The sequence below is a fragment of the Megalobrama amblycephala genome, linkage group LG3 (genome assembly GCF_018812025.1).
Source record: "Megalobrama amblycephala isolate DHTTF-2021 linkage group LG3, ASM1881202v1, whole genome shotgun sequence".
NCBI lineage: Eukaryota > Metazoa > Chordata > Actinopteri > Cypriniformes > Xenocyprididae > Megalobrama > Megalobrama amblycephala.
Window position 1 is genome coordinate 23,156,618 of NC_063046.1, and position 17,544 is coordinate 23,174,161.

The 17,544-nt window shown below is 37.3% G+C and overlaps 4 protein-coding genes across 7 annotated transcripts; 3 read left to right on the plus strand and 1 right to left on the minus strand.

Annotated features, from left to right (window-relative positions):
* The first annotated feature begins 251 nt into the window (after nucleotides 1-251).
* On the plus strand, nucleotides 252-3,763 carry si:ch211-189a15.5. The gene is made up of 2 exons (XM_048184658.1): nucleotides 252-1,020; nucleotides 1,801-3,763. Exons 1-2 carry the CDS (start codon nucleotides 685-687, stop codon nucleotides 3,043-3,045), a joined length of 1,581 nt encoding a protein of 526 aa, XP_048040615.1. The 5' UTR covers nucleotides 252-684; the 3' UTR covers nucleotides 3,046-3,763.
* Nucleotides 3,754-7,507, minus strand: tk2 (thymidine kinase 2). 3 transcript variants are annotated; one of them, XM_048184659.1, is made up of 10 exons: nucleotides 7,258-7,507; nucleotides 6,974-7,011; nucleotides 6,787-6,861; nucleotides 6,620-6,673; nucleotides 5,570-5,659; nucleotides 5,334-5,407; nucleotides 5,125-5,213; nucleotides 4,936-5,015; nucleotides 4,655-4,735; nucleotides 3,754-4,483 (listed from the first exon to the last, which is right to left on the minus strand). In XM_048184659.1, the coding sequence occupies exons 1-10, from the start codon at nucleotides 7,412-7,414 to the stop codon at nucleotides 4,397-4,399; spliced, it is 825 nt and encodes a 274-aa protein (XP_048040616.1). In that variant the 5' UTR covers nucleotides 7,415-7,507; the 3' UTR covers nucleotides 3,754-4,396. The 3 variants fall into 3 exon arrangements, with proteins under 3 accessions (XP_048040616.1, XP_048040618.1, XP_048040619.1); XM_048184661.1 differs by having other exon boundaries at nucleotides 6,974-7,057; nucleotides 7,258-7,503; XM_048184662.1 differs by having other exon boundaries at nucleotides 6,974-7,178; nucleotides 7,258-7,398.
* A 2,265-nt stretch (nucleotides 7,508-9,772) lies between these two features.
* Nucleotides 9,773-12,749, plus strand: LOC125264873 (chemokine-like factor). 2 transcript variants are annotated; one of them, XM_048184669.1, is made up of 4 exons: nucleotides 9,773-9,950; nucleotides 10,208-10,363; nucleotides 10,472-10,621; nucleotides 10,716-12,749. In XM_048184669.1, exons 1-4 carry the CDS (start codon nucleotides 9,864-9,866, stop codon nucleotides 10,827-10,829), a joined length of 507 nt encoding a protein of 168 aa, XP_048040626.1. In that variant the 5' UTR covers nucleotides 9,773-9,863; the 3' UTR covers nucleotides 10,830-12,749. The 2 variants fall into 2 exon arrangements, with proteins under 2 accessions (XP_048040626.1, XP_048040627.1); XM_048184670.1 differs by having other exon boundaries at nucleotides 9,780-9,950; nucleotides 10,472-10,567.
* cmtm3 (CKLF-like MARVEL transmembrane domain containing 3) lies at nucleotides 11,701-17,208 on the plus strand. The gene is made up of 5 exons (XM_048184668.1): nucleotides 11,701-11,831; nucleotides 14,155-14,310; nucleotides 14,423-14,518; nucleotides 14,657-14,771; nucleotides 16,224-17,208. The coding sequence occupies exons 1-5, from the start codon at nucleotides 11,715-11,717 to the stop codon at nucleotides 16,250-16,252; spliced, it is 513 nt and encodes a 170-aa protein (XP_048040625.1). The 5' UTR covers nucleotides 11,701-11,714; the 3' UTR covers nucleotides 16,253-17,208.
* The last annotated feature ends 336 nt before the right edge of the window (nucleotides 17,209-17,544 follow it).

A 17,544-nucleotide genomic window follows, 5' to 3' on the forward strand; every position in this document is an offset into this window, starting at 1 on the left:
GTTTACTACACCAAGAGTGTTTTTACACAAGAGTAGGCTACTTAAAATGTTCCATAAGATTTTCCAGGTTAAGCTGGGTTTTCCCCAGGGATACCCATTCATGGATAAGGTATTTTCCTTTGTGACATGACTAAAAAGTGTTTTTGACCTGAATAAGCGTTAATTTTGTGATTACGTCGCCATCTTCTGGGCATTCTTACACTGAAGTCATGAGAATTATTTATTTTCTGCACTAGATGTCAGTAATGTTACCCACATTCGAAGGAAGAATAACAATGGTGACTAGGTAGATCATCAACCGTTTCTCGGACAAATCACGGACAAATACAGCTGGTGTAATTAAGTGTACTTAAAGATGTTTACTATATAGGCCTACGTATTTCAGATGTCTGTTGAGGCCAAGATGAACATGAGATCGCTATTACATCGCTTATGCCTGTGATACAGGACCGTTTCGCTTAATGGTCATGGACATTTATAGACATGCAATCCTTTTATTAAAGTAAAACTGGTCCGTGATTAAACTAGAATCAGAAAATATAGGTTATTGATGTTCTTCCGTATTTGCGTCGTTCGCGATACCTGCATATTCATCATCATCACTCCTTATTTGCATAGCCTACTACTTTCGCTTCCTCATCGGGAGACAGGAGTTGATCAACTTGATCACTTTCTGAAACAAACATGACCAACAGCGTCGACGATCAAACGCCGGTTTCGCGGAAAGAAGTGTTCGTTAAGTATTTACAGTACTACGACAAAGTTAGTTCTGAAGGCGATCTGAAAGTGTGTTCAGAGACACAGGTGACAGATGAAGCCAGGCGCGTGCTGCTGTTGTCGGAGGAAGAGCCGCGGAAGAGATTCAACACGCTGGACTTCTACGAGACTCTGTATAAGTACGCGCAGTACAGAGACTGCCAGAGACACGTCCACGACTTTAGAAAAGCCGCCGAGTTACTGGAGATGTTCTGTGTCAACCTGTTTTTGTTTCCGTGGAAGAAAGAGATTAAAACATTAAAGGTAAATAAAGCTGCTATCGACAGGTCTATTCTCTCTACTCTTCCATCTGATGACAATAACTGCTTAAACTAGCCACAGATGGTATGCTGTTCTTCTCTGGTCTCCTAGTCTGGTCTGTTTTCTGGTTTTAGAAGGGTCTGGAGTACTTTTCAGTTGGCCAGGCCAGCTATGAGATCAGTTAGACAATCTAAAGGCAACTTAGCCAGAGTGGAAGGCAAGCAGAGACCAGTTAAAACCAGGATTTTACCAGTTTAAACCAGTTTTAAAATTTCTTTTGCTATTGTTTTAGTGCGGATTATGCGGAAAACAGCTTAAACCAGCATAAGATGGTTTTGCTGGTCTGTTGACAAGTCTAAACCAATGAAAAGTACCCCTGGTTTAAACTTCTGGCATAACTTTTATAGCAGAAAATGTATCATTATATTGTGTCCGTTATATTACTATATATATATATATATATAGCCTATATATGAGGCTAAATTTCAATAACATATCTCGACAGTCCTCTATTACTTTTATTTGGGGTCTCAAAGACACTGGGTATAAAAATAAAGAATTCAGTGAAATTTAAAATCCTACATTTTTTAGACTGGTGTTTGCACTCTTAATCTCAACAGAACATGAAGGTTATTATGGATGGTTCTGTTACATTCATTTGACACAAAGTCAGGACATAAGGTTTAATTATTTTAGAAGTGAAAAAAGAGATCTGAAACTTGTCTTAAATACTATACCATTAATTTCGACTGTTTTTTTTTTTTCTTCTTCCTGTTCTCTCAGACATTTACTGGACACTTTGTCTATTACATCAAGCCTGTACTGCCTTTTGCCAGGAGTATTCTTCAGATTATCGGATACTGCATGGAAACAGACACTGAGTACAGACTGTCTGAAAATTTTGACCCTGAGAAGGCCAAGAGTATGGGATTCGACCTGTTCCTTGCCAGGTTAGAGTGTGAGTATCTTCTGGAACTCATGAACCAGAGATCACATGTAGAATGTCTGGAGATCCTCCATACAAGAGCTTCTCCTTTGACCTGCAGTGCTGGGGAAGACGTTTCAGAACCTATAAATGGCATCTGTAATCTAAATGAGGATGATTATGAGGATGATGGACATGTTGAAGGTGGTTCACTGGTAAACCCAGGGGAACAACAGCAACAAGAATCACTTAAAAGTCATGAACCTCAAAATCAGGAAGACGACAAGTCTCAAGACAGTACTATATCTGATGTAGAAAGACCATCCAGCTCATTCATGACTGATGATAAGTCTATCTTGGAGATGCGGGAGAACTACCCAGACCTGGCTATCCGACAAAAGCCCATTTTCCAAAAGTCTCAAAGAATTATGCAGCCTCTCAAGGCCCAGGAGTGGGCTGGATACAAGGGCCACAATGTAGGCCTGTTTCACGAGGTCAGTACTGACATGAGTGGCCCCCAGTCCATAACCATACACAATGAGACCACCCCAGGTCATAGAAAGATACACATCTCAAACACACTTGTAGAGGCCCAGCCCTTAGATGACAAACCGTTAGTGCTTCAAGTCGGGACACCGCTGCAAGGACGAAACCGTAAAGGCTCAACGGATGACTGCCTGGTTGAACTCACTGAGCGAATGGGGAAAATGCACATGAAGGACCTCAGTGCAGATGAACCCCTTAAATACCCCATAGAGGAGACCGCACAGGCCCAGCCATTCAGTGGACATAATGAGGTCATCAAAACCCCACCCACAAAATCCCCAGATGGCATGAGTCTGCCCATCTTTTGCAGCCCATCCCAGGAGCCAGTCTGCAGCATTGCAGGTTGCGGGAGCTGTGCTGGATCTGATGGCGATCTTGCACAGGACGACACTATCAAAGAGCCTCCTCAGTCAATATACATCCCTAAAGAATGTACAACAGTGTTTGGACCACCAACTCACCACAGTCAGACTGCCAATGAGGGCTCAAGCGCACACAAGAGTCCCACATCTCAACAACCAGAAGACGAGCTAGACCAAACATACGTGATGGTTTAGAGACACAAAGTATTCAAGGTTTTTCCTTAATGCCAGAGATTTTAAAGTGTGCTACAGTGTGACAGTGCAGTGAATCTCGAAATTATATCTTTGTTCTAGTAATGTATGAAGCATTTTTATTGATAGCAAGTTTTTAAGTTAATAAAGCCAATTTCAGAATAGCTTTGGTATCTTACAAATTCTGAAGGTAATGGGAAGAATGTCTGTGTGTGCCCTAACTTGTATCATAGATTTTAAAGTGAAGGATTCTTGCTGCTATAATTTTCATGAACCCAGCTAACATTTCATGGTTTGTCCATGGATTCTGTCTGTCCTATGTGAATTAGCCCCAGTAGGGCCAATATCTCAAGCCCTTATCATACCTACATTGGCCCCACCATGAAATGTTGTTTGGGAGCTTGCTTGAGTCAAAATGATTCTTAGAGCTTAATTTTTAGATACTGTGCCTTACTAAATGTAGAGAGACTGCTAAATGTGCACCTACTTGTCTTAATGGAACATTTGTTCTGCGGGAATGTCTAACCTTGGATTCATGTAGGTTAATGTAAGTGTTAAAATATGGTGTTCTGGTGAATCTTATACTGCCTGTTATTGAAAGTAATAAGGTGCAAACATTTTTTGTATTGATCTTACAGTACTACTGAGGCTACATTAGAGCATGTCATAAAAATGATGTGACTGTGGATTTAAAATGTAATAAAATCAATATTTTCAAATATTCCATGAGGTTTATTAAAACAATGTCTTATGCAGTATAAATTACATTGGTCACAGTAACACCTTCAGTAACAAATTAACAATCAGGATCTGTATTTGCTAGTGATGGTATCTGCAAGTGGCAGAATGAACAGAACTGAACATGAAAAGAAATAAAAGAGGAAGGGATCTTTCATTAGACCCGAGTATGATGATGTAAATGTAAAATACCTGTCCAAATCACATATAATACATTTTCATGCCCTGAAATAGCCATTCTGAATTAAAAATGTCCACTCGCGTAACAAAAGAACTGATGGAAAAATATTTCCAAGTGCAGTATTTTCATATCATATGGAATGATTCCATAAAACTAAAAATAAAAAGAATTTTCTGTTAAATGCTTAAACCAAGTTTACAAGGACTACAAATGCAAATACACATAATAATAACCATAAAAGGCAGCATTCAAATAAAACCCATCATATAAATGTAATTTACAAATCCTACTATGTAAATCAACTTCTATTGCAGGAGGAATGTTTGCACAATGTGAATTCAGTTTCAAGTCAAAACAGTGCTTGTTTTATCTGTCTCTGAGAAAGCTCAAGACATTTATAAACTGATAAGACCATCATTCTCTCTGATCCTTTACTCAAGAGCAATGCACCTTTAGTATCTTCTCTCTGTTCTCCTCATATTTATGCAGCATCTTCTTAAGATCATGATCTGCTGGGATTACCTGCCCACCAATGTGTAAAAAAAAAAAAAAAGAAAAGAAGAAGATATAATGCATGGAACATTATTCATGAGTTCATCTTGTCAACAGGTGAATTATACAGTATGTCACAATATATATCATTTGATGCAGTAAGGCTTTTTAACCTATGAGTATTAGCAGCCAGAAACTCACAAGAACTGGAGCAGGAACTTCAAATGACTTCTGATGAATCAGCCAGTCTTCATACAGGTTATGGATAGATTCTAGGTATTCCTAAAGTGTGAAAATCAGTGAAAGCATATCTTTCAAAATATATATAATGTGTAATATTTGTAATCTAGCCTTCTGATAACATGAAACGTGAAGTCGTCCATTGCCAGCAGGAAAAGAGACTACTTTGGTTTTTGTTTCAGATTTGTTTTTTATTTATTTTGAATGCACTATAGTTTAATTATAGCTCAACATCAGCTCACCAAGGGAATAACCTTTTCCTCTTCTCTGCACCTCTGCTTTAGTCTCTCGTAGCATGTCTGTGGAGAAGTCTGCAGGTAAACTGAATAAAAACAAACGTGAACACACATGTATTAGTAACATTACGCAACAAAAAATTTATCCACATCTAACAAGCAACATGCAGTGAAATACAGAAATATTTGCCATACCAATAAGGTCCACAGGAATAGCAATGTTCTTTATGATCCACTCAAACCATTCACTTAAAACAGCAAAGTCCACCTCAGGCATCTTTCCACTGTCATCCAAACCAAATAATACAGTTTTCTTTAACGTTAGTAGCAAAACATTTAATGATTAGTATTTTATGTCAAATAGTTAGCATATAAAGTTATTTCAGATTTCTAATAAAATCTACCTTTTAAAAAGATTTTCCACAAAAATGTACTTAGCGCTGTAAATAGATCTTTCCAGCATTCTGATTGGCTGTGACTGTGATGATAGAAAAAAAAAACAACAACAGGTTATTGCAGTCATGATTAGTAGTTCCTCTGTTCACGGAAGCTCATTTCAGTATTGCGGAACAGAAACAGATACATGTAAAGCAACTAAACAAAACTGACTGTAGGGATGTGAAAGAAGACTTGTACATGCCATTGGTGAGACGTGCCGATCCAGCATTGTGAGTTGCACATATGTCTGAAGAGTGAGCCCCCATCTGGTTGGATCCTGGTACATCAATCCCTGTGACACAATAGAATACATTTATAATGCCAAATTTACACCGCAAAGGTGGAACAGTTCTAGGGGCTGAGGTGGGTCAGAGCAGGCATACTTAAGTCTGGCTTTTATACGGCATTGCATCTTTACACAGAATGTTAAGCAGGCACAGAGCAGCCTTAACTTGTCCGTGTAACGATGCGTCAATGCAAAAAAAGTACAGAACAAGACGAAGAAAGACAAAGTACATTAAAGTGTTAGTTCACCCAAAAATTAAGATATTTTTTTATGAAATCCAAGAGGTATATGGTTCGTCCATAGACAGCAATATAATCAACACTTTCAAGGTCCAGAAAGGTACTAAAGACGTCGTTAAAACAGTCGACATGACTGCAGTGGTTCAACCTGAATTTTATGAAGCGACGAGAATACTTTTTGTGTGCAAAAACAAAACAAAAATTACGACTTTCTTCAACACTCTTCTCTTCCCTGTCATTATCCTTATAAAGGTGACGTAGTAAGCACAGTGAAAGCTTCCATGTTTACGTCCGAATGCCGCCAAAGCTGATCACGTGAGCACCAGGACACGTGTGTGATGCTGACACAGGAGCCGGCCAATAATGAGTCCGCGTTCTGAAGTAGAACCTGGAAGCGATGGACGACGTATGAGAATGACACAGAAGAGAAGAGATTGTATTCTATTGTATAAAAGTATTCTTGTCGCTTTATGAAATTAAGATTGAACCACTGCAGTCACATCAACTGTTTTAACAATGTATTTAGCACCTTTCTGGACCGTGATGATTATATTGCTGTCTATGGACGAGTCATATACCTCTCGGACTTCATCAAAAATATCTTAATTTGTGTTCCGAAGGTCTTACGGGTGTAGAACGACATGAGGGTGAGTCATTAATGACAGAATTTTCATTTTTGGGTGAACTAACCCTTTAAATCCATAGTAAAGTGCTACTGGATCCCTACCAATGGATTGCAACCCTTCACATTTCTCCATTTAGACACAGGCTCTGTCAGCACCTGAAATACAAGACACGTTTAGTCGTCTATTAAATAAATGAATAACAAGAATAAAGGGAGAGAGATTACAGGTACTGTGAGAAATATTATTTATTATACATTTACTGCATTACCTCAATGTCACTGGTTTTGCTGAAGTACTCCAGACATGTTGTCTTTCCACTTGCAATATTTCCTTCTAACCAAATCTGAACAAAAGTGGATGTAAATTTCAAAACAACATTTTAACAATTATTATGTTCGCTGCGTTCTCAGCCGTTTCTTTCAGAAAATTGGATCTATTCATCACTGGTAACTCACCACTGATTTCTTCTCTTCGCCGTTTCTAACCAGTTTTCCTTCAGAAGAAGACAACATAATGAATCTCTTCTTGGATTCAGATCTCTATGGCAACAGTCAAAGGATCGAGGGTGCACAAGGCAACAAGCTTAAGCTCATGTCAGTACTGTTAAAGCAAAGCTGCCTGCATAATGTAGCTCGGTTAGTGAAGATATGAAGAAAATCTCTAAATAATAAAAATGGATATGAATGAATGTTGTGGTCGCCGTAATATTACGTAGAACGGAAGCTGGCGCAGGACTTACTGTGAGTGAGAGATGTGCTGCTGCTGCTGCGCGAATGTCCGATGAAATGTGTTTCCATTGCAGGTGTTTGTCGGACAAGTACATTTGTTGACAGAGATTTGTGTGAACACAGAGGCAAAACAACGCGGCAAAACTTTTTTAACGAGTTAACAATCATCTCGCTTGTTTAATCGACGTTTAGTAGTTACATATACAGATATGCTAGCGTGATGATGCGCATAACTACGTGCTACACTAATGAGCAACCAAAACATGTCAAAATAAAAGTCACAATTTTAAAATCGTCACTAAAATATAAATGACAAAATAAGTACGCATTATTATTGTTGTTGTTATTATTATTATTATTATCATTATACTTGCCTACAGAAATTTCGAGCAAGTCTTTAAGCATAATTTAAGAAAATTCTATTTATTACTTGAATTCACAATGCTACACAAACATTATTGTCTTTATTATGCACAGTTGCAATACTGTGGGTGTTCCTTACACACAATTACAATTGCACAATTGCATGTTCTCTCTGTTAGTTCACTTCAGAAAGCCTTTTCTTTTGTATATTGCTCCTTATCTGAACATAATGGTATCTCAGACATCCAAATTACAAAACTAATTTGAAAAAAATAAATAAAAAATTGCTGCAGTGATGACATTTTTTTGTAGGACAACCCAGAAGTTAGCTTCACACTGGTTCCCTCGACAAAAACCCAATAGGATTTTTCAAAAGGCTTTTAAATTATTGCAAAAATAAGCTTTGTGATCAACAAAAGTTTATGATACTTACATGTTTTGTCCATCAAGATAATTTTCACAACTGAACACAACTTTTATGAATTTTTAAGCCTAAATACAATTGCCAGAAATAACAGGCTAACCTCAGGCTATAAACTAATTACACCAGAGTTAGTTTGCAATAGTGAAAGCGGGCTAGTTCGTAAATGAGTTTACCTATTTGGCTGGTGACATTTAATGTCCCCAACAGCTTCTGTAGTCCCATTCAGCAACTTCCTAGCAACCACCTTTTACAAGACACGTAAAAGCTTGAAAGAATCACTTACTGGTGTGTTTTATGTTGTAGAATAAAATTTTAATATAGCTTGAGTTAACCACAGACCTTATTTCAGGCTTTTAATCAAAATCCAATTGAAAAACCCCATTGACTTCAGGACAGTGGAACTGGAAGTGCTAAATGATCATTCATTTCCAGGTTTTGACCTACAATACATCATCCCTGCAGCACTTTATTTCAGCTCTTCAACCCCCGGTTTCAATTGAAAAATGTTTTAATTGAAAGCAACTTGTACTGACATATCTTAACACAAGTCAATGCCATTGTTTTGTCTCAAGATACACAACAGTAATTTTTTTTCTAAGGCACATTTATAAAAGCTACCTAAATGCCCTGATTGAACTAAGGCCTAATCCTGGCTTAACCTAAACCCTCTGTGAAACTGGGCTCAAGTGTAGCCTATTGAAAACATTAAAGGGATAGTTCACCCAAAAATGGAACAGAAATTATGATTTTTAACTCCAACTGTTGCAGTCTGTCAGTCAAATAATGCGTGCCAATGAGAACTCCATCTATAAGAGTAAAAAAAAAACATGCACAGACAAATCCAAATCAAACCCTGCAGCTTGTGACGACACATTGATGTCCTAAGACACGAAACGATCGGTTTGTGCGAGAAACCGAACAGTATTTATATTTTTTTTTTACCTCTAATACACCACTATGTACAACTGCCATGAGCATCTGGTTGGTGAGGTCTGAAAACACGCTCTGATGCCGGAAGTGATCTCTCACGTGTATATGTCAACGAGTGCGAGCGATCGCTTCCGGCATCGGCCATTCAGACCTCACACACCGGATGCTCAAGGCAGTTGGACGCGGGGTTTAATTTGGATTTGTCTGTGCATGTTTTTTTTTTACTCTTATAGATGGAGTTCCCATTGACACGCATTATACGGTTGGAGTTAAAAATCATATTTTGTGTTTTACTGAAGAAACAAAGTCACCTACATCTTGGATGCCCTGGGGGTAAGCAGATAAACATCTAATTTTTATTTTTGGGTGAACTATCCCTTTAATGAAGTAGTGCAGAAAAACCACACACATTAGAAGCAGTGTGTTTGCTTCATATTGTTTGTCTGTCACATTAGAATAGATTAAATGGTCTGTAAAATAATGTGTGACTGCTCAAATAAAAGAGTGAAATCAAGTCGACTTTTATTTTGATTGGCATGAATATATGTCACCAAGTAATTAGATCAGCCAGAATCACTGAGCAGAATCACAGTGCTCTCTTGAGTCTATACCAGCTATATCTAAAGACAATATATCACTTTTTTTGCATTCACTTTACTTTTACTTGTTAATTTTCAGTGCATCCAGAAACATTATCACCAGATTTAAGATTTTTCTAAATGCTGAGAATCAGTTTATACTGATGAAAAACTGTTGAGTTCAAAGTTACAGCATTTAAAAAGAAAAAAAAAAAAAAAGTGAATTTAGTCATTTCCTGAGACTAAGAGGAAACACTCAGTCAGGAAGTAATGTTTCAAGTCTGTCAAACTATTATGAGAACAACTCAACGGCATAAAATATATGAACAAAGACCGTATTAATGCCACAATGGAAGTTGATTTGCCCTTTTTGAAGTCTACAAAAGGTCTACTGAAAATAGCAGAAATGGTGAGACATTTATGAACATTTAACATGGTAGTTAATTGCATACTTTATTCTTTAATACTTTTTGGGAAGGACAAATGCTCAGACAATCACTGACTTATTTAAATAGTACAGTGCACAGGCATGGCCTTGATACTTTGAGTCAGTCATGTAACAATTTCAATCATGTAACATCTGGTCTAAAAGCTTTTTACTTAACCTCTTACTAAAAATCTTACTTAAATCCCTTGAAAAACTCTTATGTATTATTGTCTTGACAGGTGTGTGTTTTTGTGGCTTTTGTGTGTTATGCGGTGGCATCTAGGCCCCCCTACATTGCCGTAACATGCATGGAGTTCTTCATCACATTTGGTTTTCTTCTGCTCTACCTACTGAAACTCAACAAGATGTTCACTTTCTTCTTCTGGCCCCTTATTGTAAGAACACAAATCTAATACATTTGCAGTGTTAACACTATGCAAATATCTGCAACTGCAGTTGTAATTGCAAACACAACTGTTGGTAATGCACTTTTGCTTTCACAGGATGTGTTCAACTCATTCTTTGCAGCTGCACTGATGTGTATTCTTAGCCTGGTAGCAGTTTCTACATACACAGTGAAGGGCACTCTGAGCGGAGGGGTGAGAATGTACACATCCTCCATTCCTGGAACTCTCTCTTTATCTTTTTTAATAGTTATGTAAGCCTTAAATCTATATCAGACCTTTTCAAACCTATTCCATCATTGTGAATGACCCAAACATTATGTTTCTGTCTTTTGGTTGACAGATCGTGGGCTTTGTGGCTGCAGCCTTTTGGTCTTTGGATGGATGTATCCTTTTCAAAAAAATCACATTCAACAAGTCAAGAACCACCACAGAGGCCCAAACAGGGAAAAATTAAAGCTCTGCAGGACCAGCTCTCTCATTTTGTGAACAGACCATTTTTATAACCAATGTAAGATAGTAAAATAGGCTTGTATAGTAATCGTGGATTTACTTCTCTCACATTTGTCCATGTGGATCAAATTGAGAATCACATTGTTATTGTCTCAAAACGGTTAACCCCGATTGATTTTATTTCCTGATTCCATGAGTAAAAATGTACTTTCTGAAAGATTCTTGTTACCAGAATTATTATGCAAATTTGGGGTCAACCGCAGCAAGAACAATCTATTCAAACCATATTCAATAGGCCTATAAACACATACAGTGTATATTTAAGAACGTTGTAGAAAAGTATTCACAAAATTATAGGCTACATTCAGTGGTTGCGTTTATGACTTATGCCTGACTGAACTCAAATACATTTTTTTTTTCATGATAAACTTCTAAAAACATTCTGAAAACTCTATTATCTGTTAGGAACAACACGTTAGCCAAAGTTATAAAGTATCAAAAACCTTCCATGTTTTTGAACTAGCCTATTGAAAGGGGCTTGAAGTCACACCCCAAACCTGTTTTACAGTCCATGCCCCAAAAAGGGTTAAATCTGTCCATTCGTTCAGATGTAAATTGTATGCAGTTGTTGCACGGATATCTATACAGTTGCTTCTTAGTCCTGTGAGAGATGTCTCGCCCACATGCTCTGTTAACTTATTAACGGTCTCCAGATTTCGGGAATGCAGATTCTGCTCTTTTGTGCGCTTCGTTTCCGCAGTCATTATTTCCGTTTCCACTCCGTGGAAAGTTATGTCGATTTGCGAAGAGTAACTTAGCTGTCTCATAGCTGATAGTAGGACGCACCACTGTGAACTTTATTCGGGAACAGAAGAGTTTCGTCAGCGTGATGGGGGACATCGAGGCGTCGGATAGTAACCGATCACGACAGACCGTAATTCATTCTCTTCTCCCTAGTAAAGAATTCATCTCCTCCCGAAAAGGACTACTGCTGCTCGGTGAAGTGGTACGCTTTTCGACTTTTATTTGTTTAATCCATCCATGATAGTGTGTAAGTCATAGTTGCATTGTTTTGTGGAATTTTATTATCCGCTTAATGTTTTATTGTATTTTATTTATTGTGCTGTTGGCAGCTGGATGCAGTCACTTCACACAGAAGTGCTTTCTGCGACATAAATCTTGCCATTTATTCTTCTGATTTGAGTTTTTTTTTTTTCTTCTTCTTTTTGTATCTGTATGTTTTTCACTGATTATTCTTTAGGCCTTATTATCTTTTAATGTTTGTTCTGAAAAGTTTCTGCTGCTTTGTTGAATGAATAAAGTAAACGAGAACGAGTAAATGAGCTGTTTTCTACAGTATATAGGTCAAAGATTTTCAAGTTTCCTCATTCATCTGAAGGGGGAGTTTTATCAAGGCTAGTAGGTTACTGGGTTTCTTATAAATGTGTGCTAAACAAGTAATTAATGTTGTGTTATTTACAGTTCAGACAAAACTGTTCCATCCATTATCACATTGAATTTCAAATTCTGCTGTTTGTGTACAAAGCTCTAAACTATCTTGCTCCTCCATTCCTCTCAGAGATGATTATTGTACACAATCCAGGCAGATCACTCAGATCACAGACTAGGCATCTGCTACAGGCTCCCAGATCCAGACTGAAATGCAGGGGTGACAGAGCCTTTGCAGTTGCTAGCCCCAGGCCATGGAACAAATTGCCATTATCTATTAGAACAGCTTCTACAGTGTCTGAGTTTAAAAGCCTCTTAAAAACCCATCTCTTTTCCCATGCTTTTATTGCTTTGTGACTGTGTACTTTTTAAATGATGGGAACATTTTAATGGGTCTATGCCAACTTAGTATAGCACTTTCGTCAACTTATGTTGTTTTAATTGTGCTTTATAAATAAATTGAACATTGAGGCTATATTGTTGTTAGGCTATATTTGTTCTTCGCCAATGTAAAAAAAAAAAAAAAGGTCAGCATTAAATTGAAATTTCACGGCAATCTATTTTCCAAATGCATATTATAGATCTTATTGTGAATGATGCCATGCATTTTTTTTTTTTTTTTTTTTTTTTTTTTTGACCTTGTAATTTTTAATCAAAATGTCATAACTGGATCTTCTGGTGAAAACGACAGACTTCTCTCTGGTGACGTATGCTGGACTTCTCCAATCATTTAATCTGCTTAAACTCACCTCTGTTAATTCATGTTTGTCTGCCTCCATTTTTGAGTGCAACATCCACATTCCACATCCAAAATCCAGTGAATATCCGATGAATAGAACCAAGTCTCCACCCTGCATTTTTTTAATTTTCTGATAAGCTGTTACACTTCGATACACATCAAAATATGTTTGAGTAGTGACAGAAAAGATCTAGTAAAATCATTTCCCTCTCCCTATTCATTAGTGAAACCCAACGAGAGTGATCACAAAGCCAGAACACAGACCGACTTTCCGATGTTCCTACAACGTTTACTAATGTTTCACTATGTAAATTTTGGGATGAAAAACTTAATGGAACTGGAACGTTCTTATGTTGATATCATTTCTAAATGTTCTCATAATGTTTGGAGAAAAGGTTCTTGCAACAAATTCTTGGAACAACCTTTTAACATAAGAATGACAACTAACTTCAAATGACTTTTCAAAAATCTGCTCCTTGATGCAAGCAAAATAATCCTGCTTCTGTTAATGTGGGAAAACCGACATTTCAACTTTTTTTTTTTTTTTTTTTTAAATGCTGCTTGATAACATTAAGCAAATCCAACTCATGCACTGCTGTTATATCAGGCCGCCTTTATTTACACATAATTACACAGAGAAACGATATAGTTGGAATCACTTTCAGAATGATTTTTTCCAGCTAATGAATGCTAAAAACATTGACAGCCGATCAGGCACTCAAGTATAAAGTGGCAGAAGCAGCATCCTGCTAAGCCAGATTGACCAGTCTTTCCGGATACAGTAGGTTCAGATTACAGCAGCATTTATGATTCATTCAAACATTAATTTCTGTCTAATAAGTGTCTTTAACCACTGACAAATACCCCTTAGCCCACCTTTAAACCTAACCATACCAACAAAAAAATGCCCCTAACCTTACCCGTATCCCACCTCAATAGCAGCAAATGTGTTTTCCAATACAATATGAACACAATTTATGAATATGTTATAAAATGTGATCTTTTCTGCTTCATTAATTAACTGTAAGTCTGATGTTTTTGTCTTTTAAAAGTTTTGTACACTCACCATATCACAAATACTGAGCAATAAACAAAATAAAGAACAATAATTAAATAAAAATGCATCCTCATGTTTCCTCAGGTGCTGTCGTTCATCAGCTTTGTGTGTTTTGCTGCTTCAACAGCCGCTGCTTTCGTCACGGCTCCCTTCATTGAGTTCTTGGCAGCTCTCTTCCTGCTGTTTGCTTATTCTACAAAGTTCAATGAGAGATTTAAGGGCTTTCACTGGCCCCTCATGGTAAGTTTACTGACCTATGAAATGACTGTGCTGGATCAAATCATAATATTTAATCATGAATACCAAAATTCTGTCCTCCTTTTCAAATCTCCATGTCTGTTGATTTATCAAGGACTTCCTGCGCTGTGTCAGCGCCTCCATCATCTTTTTCATCATTTCTATAATTTCTGTGTCAAAATATCCGGATGGAGCCTCAAAGGCTGCTGGGGTAGGCTCACATCAGTTCAGTCAAATTCTCTTTATCAGCACCATCAGTGACAGCACATTCATGATTTATAGTTATACTACATGTGACTTGTGTGATGTTTAGATTGGCCTCTGTTTTTCTTTCTCTTTCACTTCTTAGGTCTTTGGCTTCTTTGCCACAATAATCTTTGCCCTGGACTTTTATTTCATCTTTAATGATCTGGCCAATTTCCTCAAGGGAGGTGACTCCGGTGAAGAACCACCAAACACACAAGGTATTATAACAGGGCTCTTATTTGCACTTCCGTCCAAATGTTTGGGGTCAGTAAGATTCTTTTTTATGTTTGAGAGAGAAATGAATACTTTTATTCAGCAGGGATACATTAAATTGATCAAATGTGAACTGTTTTAAAGTGTTGGTTAACCCAAAAATAAAAATTTGATGTTTATCTGCTTACCCCCAGCGCATCCAAGATGTAGGTGACTTTTATTCTTCAGTAGAACACAAATGATGATTTTTAACTCCAACCGTTGCCGTCTGTCAGCCGTATAATGGGAGTGAATGGAAACTTGGATCAATAAGAGTATAACCTTGCATAGACAAATCCAAATTAAACCCTGCGGCTCGTGACGACACATTGATGTCCTAAGACACAAAACGATCGGTTTGTGCGAGAAACCGAACAGAATTTATATCATTTTTTACCTCAAAAACACCACTATGTCCAACTGCGTTCAGCACTCGCTTAGTGAGGTCTGATCGCGCTCTGACAAAGGAAGTGATGTCTAGCTCTCATTGAAGTATATGCGCGAGACATCACTGCTGTTGTCAGAGCGCGATCAGACCTCACTAAGCGATTGCTGAACGCAGTTGGACATAGTGGTGTTTTTGAGGTAAAAAATGATATAAATTCTGTTCGGTTTCTCGCACAAACCGATCGTTTCATGTCTTAGGACATCAATTTGTCGCCACGAGCCGCAGGGTTTAATTTGGATTTGTCTATGCAAGGTTATACTCTTATTGATCCAAGTTCCCATTCACTCCCATTATTTGACTGACAGACGGCAACGGTTGGAGTTAAAAATCATCATTTGTGTTCTACTGAAGAAACAAAGTCACCTACATCTTGGATGCGCTGGGGGTAAGCAGATAAACATCAAATTTTCATTTTTGGGTGAACTATCCCTTTAACGTTCTGTTCATCACAGAATCCTAAAAAAATGTTGTTATAGTGTCGACAAAAATATTGATTTCCAAAAGGATCATGTGACTCTGAAGACTGGAGTAACGGCTGCTGAAAATCCAGAATTTATATTGTAATTTACATTATATTAAAATAGAAAACAGTCATTTTTTAAATGTAAAGGGATGGGGGATCTCCACATCATACTAAACCAGCAAAACAATTAGCAAGACTCACAGGAAGTGGAAGGGTGATGTGGATTCTTATCAAGTGTGATTTCATAACTTCATAAATAATCATCCACAGTGTAGCATTTATTGTAGTTATGTGACCAGGCTGGCTGAACTCCTTCAGTATCATGAATTGACCCTTGCTACAAGCAATCTGTAGTAGCAATCCTCTAGCATTGTCATATGCATTAAACTTCCCTGGCAAATTATTTTCACTGGGAATTTCCCGTCTATTTTTTCTTTTTCCTGTTGTTATTCAGAGGCTATGCTTCTTCATTTCTCTTCCAGAATAACATATTCTTCTTCCTCACAGATGATGACTCAGACTCTGACTCGGACTAAAGCTGTGTTTGTGTCCAAAATCCTGGCGTGTGACCACTACAGTGCCTGATAACCAAAACAGACTTTGGTATAATTTCTTTTTTTATTGTACATAATTTTGAGCTTTTTGTGACTAGTCTATTTCAATTGTTACATCACAGAATAGTAGCTATAGAGTTTTCTATAGTATATGCATCCATACAATCAAAATCCCTCTCATTCGATTTTCACAAAGCTGTGAATTATTCCAGTTACAGATTCACATCAGTCAAGCTTGTTGACAGTTTTTTGGAAAAAAGGGCAGTGTTGTACCATTTATCATGTTAATGTACTGCCTCCAACAGCTTAGGTGTACTTATAGTATGATTACACATGTGATCGCTTCAAGTTTTTACAGTATGTACGAGTCTTTTTACATTTCCTTATTTGGGAGCTCTGTGTGTGTATGTTTACTAATTAGAACTATTCTGGGAGAATGTTTTCTCAAAATACGTTCTCTTAAATTGTCTTTTAAAAAATAATGCATGACGTGGTGATGAAGCCCTGTATTGGGAATAATAATTTGAATGTTTTGTAGCAACAAAATAAGTTTACATCATAAAAGAAATTAGCAGGTGGTTGGCTGGTCACAGTTACCTGTCTCATTTCCACACGTCTACACATTGGTGTTATTCTTGTAATGTCGATATAATTCCAATGTCTTGCCAAAGTACTGCAAAAAAAGGCAAGATTTGTCTCATCGTGTTCACCTTGCAATGTAGTTTTCTTACAGTGGCACTGCTCAGCTATTGAACCTGTATTATAAATGTGAGCTTCAGCAGTGCATAAGGGAGCGTCTCCTGGTTTACCACAGTATTATAAGGCATGCAGCACGCATCCACATGTAAACCACCTTCTAGTGTTTCTGAAGAGTGGATATGCTTTAAGAACATGCTCTGTCAGATTGCCACATCAATAAATATGTTTTTTGTGTGCAATTTTTGTAGTATTGTTTGTTTTAAGCCAGTCATTTTGAATGTGGTGGTGAAATGTGGTGTATTTCCGTAGATCTGAATTAAAATGCAGTGGATTCCATATAAATGCAGTATACCATATTTCTTTCATTTATAGATCAACGTCCATCCATCCATTTATTTGAGGAAAAGATTGCCATCACAAATATTTTCAAACAATTAGCATTTTGTAAGTCTATGCACAACTCTATAAATACAAAAATACAAATTTATAGCACTGTTACATGGAATAACACATTGCTTTCTTGAATACGGGCAATGTCAGCAAGAAACAGTACAATCATAATCAAAATTTGAGTC